This window comes from Anser brachyrhynchus (genome assembly GCF_964034855.1).
Source record: "Anser brachyrhynchus genome assembly, chromosome: 1".
NCBI lineage: Eukaryota > Metazoa > Chordata > Aves > Anseriformes > Anatidae > Anser > Anser brachyrhynchus.
The window spans coordinates 77343303-77355057 of NC_137694.1; the positions used below are offsets into that span (position 1 = coordinate 77343303).

Here is an 11755-nt window from a genome sequence, read left to right on the forward strand (position 1 = left end):
TTGAATGTATAAATAATGGCTGGAAAGTAACGGGACTTGAAGCCAGATTTGGGCACCTGCCCCGGCTTCCAGCGCTGAATAAAGCACCTTCATATAATCACTTGGTGGTTATGTGGTTGCTACGCTAACAATTGCAGCACTCCACGTTTGAGTGATGGCAACCAAGTCATAGCTAGCCTGCTGCACGATGGCTTCCAGCTCCTCCTGTTTGTTGCCCATGCTGCGTGCATTAGTGTAGATGCACTTCAGTTGGGCCGTTGCCTTCTCCCCCAGCCCTGACATTGTTCCCCCTGGCACACCTCTAACGAGCCTTATTTCAGCCCCGTCCCCCTTCTTTCCTAGTTTAAAGCCCTCTCAATGAGCCCTGCCAGCTCCTGTGCTAGTATCCATTTTCCCCTTAGAGACAGGTGGGACCCATCTGCAGTTACCAGGCCAAGTGCCAAGTAAAGCGCCCCATGGTCAAAAAAAAACAAAATTTCTGTGTTGGCACCAGCCTCTGAACCACACTCAGCCTACTCAGCCTTCAACTAGGCATCTTAAGATAGGAATACTGCTTGAAAGTTGGTTCTAAAATACTTTTAAATCACATTCATGTGCTTGGTGCTTATTCCAGAGCCAGCCAGGAAAATCCAGGAGATTTTCCTTCCTCATACACTCAAATCATTTGCTTTAGAACCAAAAAAGGTGGAAATGAAATAACAAAGCCTAGCTATATATTCATTAGATTTGTTGAAAGCTAATCTGTTCTTAGCAGTTATCATACTGTTTAAGAAGTATCTGTAGACTGAGGCGCATTTCATGAGTGGAAACAGCTTACTTTTCAGGCTTTTTAGGATTTCTTTTAAATTCATCTAAGGCAAACTAAGTTATTGATCTTAAATGAAAAGGAGGAAGAGTCTCAAAGGACACACTGCAGAGAAACACAAGACAACACCTGAAACCAAATGACCAAGTCAAATTCAGGAAAGAACTTAAGATTTGTAGTCCTGAGCAAGCCCCTATTCCTCTAGGCTGGCCCCTGATTTCTAATGAAGGCTCACTGCACACATGCTCATGGCTACACGACAGAGAAGACAGAGAAGAGAGCCTTCACCCCACTAAACCCCCCTCCCCCCAACCACTCATGCCAGAGACTGTAGAGGTAACTTTGCCTTTCTCCATGATGTAGATCTTTAGTTCCACAGCAGAAGAGAAAGCAGAACTTGTACTAAACTTATAAAACACCAACTGTGCTATAAGTGCCCAGGGAAGCCAATACATTCCTCCGCAGATGAGGTGGGGGAAGAACAGATTCAAGCCTCTTAGTAGAAGACTTTTACCAGCAATGGTCTGTTTGACAAGGGAAGCACAAAACAGGGTTTTTAAACAAAATGAGAGAAAGTACTATGTTCACTCAGCAAAGACCCAAGGCAAAAACAAACATGTTATCACAGGCTGGACCCATTAGCATTTACTGAACTACACTACATAAGTATTTTCATTTGTTCTGTTGTCTAAACAGAACTATCAAAACACATGATTTCTCTAATGATAGGTTTACTTCTTTGTTGTTGTTACCATTTTTGGATCAGCTACGCTCTGCCATTCCCTTCTGGACATGCTTAAACATTTAAAGGCAATGACTGGAGTAGGATTGAAAGAATAAATATCTCATGTGCATTTTTACTGCTTCATCCAGCTGGGCATACTAAACCCCTGAGATGCTCAGTATTTGTCCATAAGGCTCAGCAAGCCTGTTTGTGCTAGGTGTTTGCCGGGTGCCAAGACAAAACGTTCAATTAATTGCATGCCCTATAAAGGAATGCCCAGATTTTTTTTCCTCCTTTTCATTTCACTGTTGCAGCTTCTTCTGTTAAAAAAATGCATCTAATTATAGGTTAATATGTAATTCTCACTATAGAAATCCCTACAATTTAGAAGCCATGAGTCAGGCCCCCAGAATTATGATTAAGGCACAGAGATTAGGCATTTGGAAAACAACAACCCACAATGGATTTCTATTTACCTTTTGGCATATAAACCCCCATTCATGCTTTCAAGCCCCTCACTGTAGCTGAGGCATAAAAAAGTCCTTCTCTGTTTTCATTACATGAAATCAAGACCATCATAGTTTCACTTGATTGCAGGAGCTAGCATAACTGTTAAAAGGGCAGGTAACAGCAGTCTCTGCAGTATTTCCGAAGTTATATTAACTGCAAGCATACATGGTTCAGGATCTGTTCCTGCTTTGCTGTAGGAGAGTGAAACCATCACCGAGCCAGGTGAAATTCTGCATGTGGGCATCTCCTCACTGCTAAATCTTGGAGACTGGAGACAGAAAAAGTCAAAGCCCTGGCCCTTGGCAACAGGTCTCTTAATACTCTTGGTTGAAGACCTCCAGAGTAAGAATTTTAAACTCCTTTCTGCTTAAACAAGGAAGGGCTATGGCTAAAGTATAAACTTTCTCAAAACTTACAGCTGAGCTATCTGGTTTACAGATAATTCTTCAGAAGTGCAGAAAATGCATATGCAAGCAGACATAAATAGGCATTGTGTGCAGAGTTTCTCATCGCATCAGTATTTCTTAATTAACGTGATAAAAATTACGGAGGCCCAATAAAAAGCAAGTAAAAAATAAACCCAGCATGCATTTCTTTCAAACATATTATTAGCTCTTCTTTGCATTACATGGGTTGCAGTCAACTCCTCTAGCATGAATCAGGATCTTTGACTCCTGTGCAGAGTCCTTTTTCCCCTCCCTAGTTGAACAGCATTTCTTCTCTCTTGCCAGCTCAAGACACAGCTGCAATTTCATTGAAGATTCTCCTTGTCTGTTTGCCTCCCTTTTAAAACTTTGTTTCTTTGTAATGACCTTTCCAGAAATCTTGTTGCTCCGCAGAAACATTTGGATGAAGCAGAAACATACAGCTTTCTGCTTATGCAATCTCTTTAGCGTTTTATTTGCCCACATGGTCTTATGGGAGCATTAGAGGAACTCCATGCATCTTGATTCACTCACACACCACAGAAATGCCTATCCTCAGCATAGCCAAACACACACGCGCACTACCCTCTACTTCCCACTTGCAGCAAACATTTGCAGAAACTTTGGAAAGACTTAACCCATGTCAGGCAGTAGTATGCATCTCAAAGAATCCTATGTGATATAATGCAGAAGCATCCTCCATGCTTCAGAACCATACCACCTCACTGCTTTCTAACACTGCAACTTGTTAGGGAAAACAAATTTAAACTGTAAGTTACTACCTGAGAACAAAGATTCATTTTCTAGTCAATACTGTATGTTAAATAAAGAGCTATTCTATTCCCTTTAAACAAATTAATGCTTCAGTGGAAGCCCTGGAGAGACGACAAAGATTTACAGAAAAGCATTAAGCATTTTCCCAGTAGTAAGCTGATACCTCTAGATGATGCCATGAGTGGCAAGAAGGAACACTACTCACCAAATCCCCATTACAAGTACTTGGATCTTTCTTCCAGAGAACAGTTGGATGGCATGTCACTAGCAAACAGCCCAGATATTTCTTTGCAGGAAGAACTGTAGTAACCGGCAGCAAATCTACTCCATTAATCAAAAATCCTCATCTGCATAACTGGGATAAATCTCACTATGCGTGTTCTCAGACTGAAAATCCTTCAGAGCATGGAACATCTCTCTGCAAGCTTATGGCATAGTATAAACAATAATCTCAGTAGAGAACGGCAATTACTCATAAAACTCCCCACTGATTTTAGCTGTGACCTGGACATGAAGTTCAGTTACAAGAGATAGCCTTGTAACAGAGACATTTCCTTAACTTCCATTATAACTCTACTTCCTCACCTGTATAAAAGTACATGGGGAAACAGAATTAAGACTCTCCTGGCAATCAAAAGTAAAGATTTAAACACAGCTAAGTAACTTGAGAGTCTTCATGCCATTAAGCCTAAGTCTTATTGACTTTCACTGAGAGAGGCAGGCATTGGTGAGCCTTGGATTCAGAATCACCCTCTAAGTGCATATTTGAGTGCTTTGGGGACTGGTTCTCAAACCCTGTGGCACTTCTGAGCATTACTTACAATGTTAGATACCTCCTCACCCTGCACTGGGACATGCCATAAAGCGACACTGATGGTGCAAATAGAACATCGTATACGATGGAAACTCCAAATATTGCAGCAGATGAAACAGCATTACAAGAGCTGAAACTTGGCCAAGGCAAAGCACATAGAACAACATTAAAACCTCTTCACTGGAAGGAAAAAAAAAAAAAGTTGTTTATCTTTCATCTTCGACAGGAAATACAAAGCAGTTACTCCTCAATTACAAGGTTGGCCACTCTACACATTTCAAAAATAGACAGAGCAAGTTTTCCTACAAGGAGGCAAGCAAAATAGCTGATCTGTTTCCTCAGCACTCTTTAAAATACAGGCAAGTTACATAGCAGCTTTTAAATTAAAGCTTGTTGTGCAACCTCAGAGCAGAGGAAACCTGATAAGTAGGTATCTTATATTGCTACTACCTTAACGCAAAGTCCGTAATTTATCTTGAAAGTGTGATAGGCAACAATAGGGTACATAAAGAACGGAGAATGACACATGCCATGAGCATCAATGTGATACTCAAGAGTCTGAAGGTGACTGGAAACTCAGTAGGAGAGGGAGATAAGTAAATAATTTCATACAAGTTCTTTATATCCAATTAGCATTGAAAGTAGTGGTGATTATAACAGGAGCCATGCAAGGAGTCTGGGGGTCCCTTGAAAGCTGAGAAGGACTTCAAGCAGCATAAGGATGGGAAGATATTTAAGAAGAGGTGAAAAGAAAGATAAACAAAATGGTCACTCAGGAGATGAAACTATGCTCACAGCAAACATGGAAGACAAAAATAAGGTAACCATTTCTGTTCAGCCGTTCCAACCAGGTTTTAAAACCTCACTGTAGTCACATTTCTGCTTGAAAAAAAATAATTGCTAAATGAAGAAATTCAAGAGGGCTTTTCAAGAGGCTGATGGAATAGAAGGAGAAGTAAAAATAATTCAATCTGTTGATTTAAAAATAACTGTCAGGGCAACAGGTATAGCTTCTTTTTGAAGCTCAGACCTTCTGTAATAATTACTCTTTTGGAAGAGGTCTTCACTAGGGTTAAGTGACTTATCAATGCCATCACCCACTCCACCCTTTATCTAACCAGTTTAGATTGTAAGGCCCAAGAGAAGAATTGTCCCTGGCTTTCTGTGCATAAAAATTGTGACACAGTGAAACCTAAATCTCTGCAGAGGTTTGCAAATACTATATAACACAGATAATGTACTTCAGCATGAATTTAACTGCACACGGCTATGTTAAAATGATTTGACATTAGTGTGTAACTTTAAGAGCAATTTTCTTGCATTTTGGAAGCCATATGTAGCATACAGAAAAAGATGAAAATATATACAAAGATTTTAAATTAAACATTTTTAAGAATATTAAGAAAGTGGAAAAACAGAAGATCGCAGTCCAAACAGCCTCATCAATTCAATGAGGTTCATCCTCACTGTGGCAAGATAAATTCAAAAGGGGGACAGACAATTCATTTCCCATGCATTTACCTAGTAGGAGCTAGTCTCAGAAGTAAGTCTTTTTATATACGTCATTGAACATACATCAAATATGCTGTTTGCTTCACTGCTGTGAAGACAAAAATTACAAGCACAGCAATAAATCACAAGTTACTATATTGTATGGATTATTCAGTGTCCATTACATCCACTACAAGGTAGGAAAAGGGAAAACACAGATGTGAAACTATATACATCCAGCAGTATCTGTGTACGCACATACCAGACATTCAGGGCCCTAGTCTGGTAACCAAAATTCCACTGAAGTCTCTGTTCTTCCAGTTCCCTGGTGCCTGGCACTGGGCCTTTGGATGCTCCCAGCTAACAGCAAAAGTCTTAGTTGGTTATACCCTCCCAGAAATGCTGGCAGCACTAGAGTCTTTACAGATTCAAAAGAAAAGAGCAAAGATCTCTGCAAAAGCAGATACTGAAAACAGGGAACTCAACTGTATGTTTCTTGTGGAAGGCAGATTCAAAGTCTGTAAGAAAAAACTATTTATGGGCAAGGAAGGATACCATGAGCAAGAACTCCGGAATCCTGAATTTAATTCAATCTTGCCTCCACAGCCCTAATCTGCAAAGACACTTTGAACTCAGACAACTAATCCGTATTGTTTTCAAGTAATGTAGGTATCTGAAGACTCCTAAAGACCTTGAGGGTATAGTCCCAGACCTCTCTGCAACTTGCTTTCTTCACCACAGCCTCCAAATAATTGTATGGGACAAGAACACTTCTCTCATCTTTAACCTGCTCTTCAAATTGGTACCTCTCTGCAAAAACAACTTCCCTGCTCAGATGGAGATGCTAAGAAACTACAAATTGCAAATATCCAATTGCCATGAAATGCAACAAACATAATGAAAAGAAAAACAGTCATTCAAAATGTTAGTAAGTTAAAAATACAGGCATGTAGTAGTGACACTTACTCAGGAGAGCAAACCAAGCTGGATTTGGCAACTGCTGAAGCACATTTGAACCTATGGTTCAAACCCGATGGTTTTAGGATAGGGCTCCATGAGCCACAGAAGTAGAAGTAATCTAACCCAGCATTTCCCAGCTCCAATCCGAAATTCATTTTTCACGTTTCAGTGAAACAAGCAGCAATAATTTAGAATCCTATAAAGCTGTTTAAGCAGGGCAAAACTCTTATCTAGTCAACTTGAGCAATATGAAGGTTTATCTCAGATTTGCCTCGAATTATCCCAGTAAGGATCACACCTCTTATGTAATTTCCAATGCCTGCATCAAAAGAGAAGGAAAAGTCAGCTGAACTAAAGGAACTCCTGCTGACTTGGCAACAGCATTCATCTTACCCAGACTGGGAGGTGACCTGGAATACCAGCTCTGCATTAATGCGACCTAAAAATGAAAAATGATTTGTAGGAGAGGATGTTCTTTGGTGTTTGTTGTGATTACACGTGAGGTACAGCTATTAACAGCTGGCAGAGAACAGCTGGCAGATCACAGTAGGAAGACCCACCTGGCACCGCACATGACAGTGACAGAGCATTATTTTTGGATGGCACATGAAGCTAACCATAGAAGAACCTTCATGCACTCTGTTCACACCTACACAGCATTAAGAGCAGAGACCAAAAGCACCACAGTCCATCAAGTCTGCATATTCTGCCTGGGTATTCAGCCGCTTCAGTGTGATTTCAAGCTAGTAGTTTCACCTCTCTGTCCTTGAAAATGGGCAACAGCCCAAACCTGAGGAAAATGGAGCAGACAAGCCACCTGCAAAGATAAGCACAGCCAGTGTAGATCTAGGGACAGGGGGGACAGCACTGGGGAGCAGAGCCAAGTTGTAGCAGATGCATTGGACTGGAGGCAGGTCACCAATGGTGAGTTCACAGGAGATGTCTGCCACCAGCTCAGCCAAGCCACCCCCAGAATAAACCCTGGAGAACCTTTTGGCATCACACAAAGCTGCTGCAGCAGAAGTAACAACACGATCCGAATCTCAAGGGTAGCATTTTCATTGTCCTCATCTCACAATTGTCTCATCTCTTCTTGAGGAGTCTCTAACCTCTAACTCAGTCACTAATCACCATTGAACCATATAAGTTAGTGCAGTGGGAGCTCTGACAGTCAAAAGCCCATTCACTGTCACAGAACGGTTTGGGCTGGAAGGGACCTTAATGCCCACCTGGTTCCACCCCCCTGCCACGGGCAGGGACACCTCCCACCAGATCACGTTGCCCAGAGCTGCATCCAGCCTCACCTTGAACACCTTCAGGGATGGGGCATCCACAGCTTCTCTGGGCAGCCTGTGCCAGTGCTTCACCACCCTCTGAGTGAAGAATTTCCTCCAAATGTCTAATTTAAATCTCCTCTCTTTTAATTTAAAGCCATTCCCCCTTGTCCTATCACTGCACTCCCTGGTGAAGAGTCCCCTTCCTGCAGGCCCCCTTTAGGTACTGGAAGGCCGCAATAAGGTCTCCCTGAAGCCTTCTCCAGGCTGAGCAACCCCAGCTCCCCCATCTGTCTTCATAGGAGAACAGAAGTTTTTCCACGCAAGGTTGCTGACTGCCCAGAGGAGCCCGCCCTGGCTGAGAAATGAAGAAGTGTCAGATACACACACAGCACTTGGGATGTGCGGTTGTATGGAGCTCATAAAGCAGATGGAAAGATTCAGCTCTGCCTTTCATCAACTGCAATAATTTTAAATAAAATAATCCTAAAGGTATTCTTGAATGTAATTTATTTCACTAATAACAAACAGCAATTAACAAAATTCTTGCCTAAATAATTTAAGCAGCACTAAGCCTTTAAAAAAGCTAAGCAATCTGTAAAAACAATTAGGGCGCAATAACGTTAAACACCTCAGAGTATGACAAGCCATTATACTGTAGGTAAATTAGACACGTTAGCCATTACTGACTCTAATGACAGTCTCATTCCTATTCTGACCGCTTTGTAGTGTGGGCAGCCCAGGATCAAGCAGTTTGCAATCTGACTGACAGACTGTTATTCAGCATTTGTCAGAGACGAGATATTTCCACAGCAGAGTTTGACTGCCCTCAGCCAGTAGTGACTTGAAATTTAAAGGATGCTAACAGCAATAATTTGCAGTTAGGCTGTGCTTACCCCTGAATGCCCAGAACCTGAAGGCTTTACAGGAAGCTATTGTCAACTGCGGAAAGGATTTGGACCAAGAGCTCTTAATAACTTCAACTGTATCTTCAGGCTTTTCAGGATTTGTTCCTTCATCTAAGAACCTAGGTAACTGCTACGCAAACACCCACCACACTGATGCCAGCAGCACCCAGCACACAAACATCATGCGAGGATTACTCACGGAAGTCGTGTATGCAGAGTCAAGGCTGAAAGCATGCTTTAAACGCAGATTCATTCCAAAGCCAAAGGCTTAATCCTGCTCATTTTGTTATTCTCACAACCTGTCCTTATTCACAGATGCAGAAGGCAACACATACTGCAAGTGAAGGACACGGCCTCAGAAACACATGACTATTTACACAGGTGTTTAGATTTGGAAAACAATTCAGTGAGTCCATGTTCAAACAAAAAACCCTCATGTAGATCATCCCACAAGCACCCGGACAGCGCATATACCTGCATAAACACGAGCATACATCAGTTAGACCTTTTTATAGGGTTTCTGAAGGAGGAAGGAGCCACTGTGGAGATTAAGGAGTTGCTGGCACTCATCTGCCAGGGTTCAGCCCACATCAGCAGAGGTGCTTTCTCTGACCTTGCTAAGCTACTCACTGAAGAGCTCTTTGAATCAGGCACATAATGCAAAGGGAACAGCACTCCCTAGTTTTGAAAAATATATTTTGATAAAGTTAACTACCTGGGGACAACCATCATCTACTTCAACAATAGGAGCCAAGTGAGTTTATAGGAAGAGAGATGCAGAGGTGTCAGATATTTTCACTACGTAGCAAGAACCTGGCTATTTGAACACTTATAATGTACCATGTTATACAATATAGTATTATACAAAGAAATATATGCAAGCACAGTAATGGAAAATCTTGTACTTCCTCATACAGATTTTTAGCAGAAGTACAGATTTGTTCTTCAGAACTGTGCACAGCCAAAATTGTTTCACAACCTCCTGTGTGCAGGAGCGCTAGAGAGAATAGCAATCCATGTCCTTCTTAAATAAGGATACTATCTTATGGAAACCCACCCAATATTAGGCTATTATGGAAGGCAGTATTACTTCAAAGTCCGCACAGAGGTTGTCTACAAAGCTCTATACCTGCTCACCACTTAAAACAGAGACCTGCATTCATAGAGAGTTTCCAGTACAAACTGAAACTTGGAGCTTTTACAATGCTCTTACATAAAAAGAAAAGAATGGTAGCAAAGAACATCATTGTTTCTGTTGATGGTATTACAATATAGAGAAGTTTACCTGACAAGGACTTTAATTTCATAGCTTTCTACCAATGTTAAGAGCAGCAAATCTACTCAGCAAGAATTCAGAGTTCTACATCACTATTGTTTGACTATTTTGGTATATTCACTACATATCTCCAGTGAAAATTTCCTTTAAAAAAGCATTAATTCCTAAAGCAGATTGATTTAAAGTTAATTGTATTTAGCACTGCACCAACTGAGCAAGACACAGACGAGAAACCACAGCTCACTTTATTGCAAGATATTCTCTTCTGTAAGCATCCTTGAGATAACCACTATGCTTAGACAGTGGAAAAATATCTGGGCAGGTGGAATAGTTGAGAAGCCACACAGAGTTTGTGTTTGTAAACCATGTGGCTGAAATAGACTAAAAAATATTTTTTAAACTGAAGTTGCAGCAGCTGTGTCACCCTTCAAAGCAACATTTGGCTTACAAACATGAGAAATAATGCATCAAGCTCTCTCCTATATCACCTATCAGGTTAATTTTTTTAAAAAAATGATTAATCTACCTAAAAAATGTAAATCTGTGGCACAAAAGAATTAAGATAAATTAATAACTGAGGAGACCAACCCAGTTTATTCCAGTTTTATATCCTGTGCTCTAGAACAAGGATTCTACATCAGAACCTCATTGTTAGCTCTGTATTAAAGGGAGGACTTCTTTCAGGCCTAGATTCTATTAACACAAGCCCATTTATCATCTCTCATTGCTTATATTTCCTGCAAGCTCCAGGTGCTGAAGGGTGTGCTTTTGAAGAACTGCAAAGTTTCTGCTATCCCAGCAGACAAGATAGTAAGCAATCACATGCCAGCTCCAGTTCACGGCAAACACAAGTTGAGCTGCATTCACAAAACAAAGAAGAACACCAAATAAAGCTGTATGCCAGAACAGAAGCCCCTAGGAACTGGGATCTGATTCACTGTGGCATTTACTAAAGAAAGGGAGTCTTTTTGCAGGCAGCCCGGTTACCACTGACTCTGATCTTTCATCTGCTGCTTAGAGGACAAGGAGAAAACCCAGCTTCCCACCTGGAGGGGAAGGGAGACCCCGCAGCTATCTGCATTTCACCCAGCCGCTCGAGCGGGCTTCAGCGGAAGGCAAATCTCTTCCGCACCCCCTTTCAGGCCAGGGGCGCCCAGAAAGCCCTCCCTGCCGCAGGAGCACCCGGCTGCACTCCGGCCCTTTGCCTGCTCGGCCCAGGACGAGCCCCCCACAAAAGTTTGGCAGAGCAGAAAGGGTCGGGACCGGGCTGGGGGCGGCAGCAGCGGAGGGACGGGGCTGGCAGCGCAAAGTTTGGGGCGGTGAGGGTGCCCGTCCCCGGCCGCCCTTGAGCCGGCGGTACCTGAAGCCGGCGACCGCAGTGTGGTTCCTCCTCCACGCTTTGCCCTGCTGCAGCAGCACCCCCTGCACGATCTCCTTCTCGTCGGGCAGCCGGTAGACGGGGAAGACGTAGAGCCAGCAGAGGACGAAGACGCCCAGGGCGCTGGCCCCTACGGGCAGGCGGGTGCGCGGCCACTTCCACGCCAGCCCCGCCATCCTCCTCCTCCTCCGCCCGCAGCGCCGCCGCGGCGCCGGGCTGCGCTCCTGCATCAGGCCCTCGCCGTGCGGGGGCCGCCCAGCCTCGCCGCCCTATGCCCGGCGGCCCGGCCGGCGCCCGCTGCCCGCGGCCATCGCAGCCCGGCCGGGCTCCTCCCGGGGGCTGCGCCGCGGTTGGCTCCTCTCTCGGCGGTGGCTGCTGCCCCCCTTCCTCACAGGCATTTGGTCCCTCGCTCTGCC

At 43.2% G+C, this 11755-nt stretch overlaps 1 protein-coding gene across 2 annotated transcripts in view; it reads right to left on the reverse strand.

The window, feature by feature from the left end:
• Positions 1 to 11719, reverse strand: part of ST8SIA1 (ST8 alpha-N-acetyl-neuraminide alpha-2,8-sialyltransferase 1) — a 149269-nt gene extending 137550 nt beyond the window's left edge. For both annotated transcript variants that reach the window (XM_080597124.1, XM_080597123.1), the window contains exon 1: positions 11322 to 11719. In XM_080597124.1, coding sequence (XP_080453250.1) covers positions 11322 to 11569 — 248 coding nt within the window. In that variant the 5' untranslated portion in view covers positions 11570 to 11719. The remainder of the gene's footprint in view (positions 1 to 11321) is intronic.
• Positions 11720 to 11755: the final 36 nt, after the last annotated feature.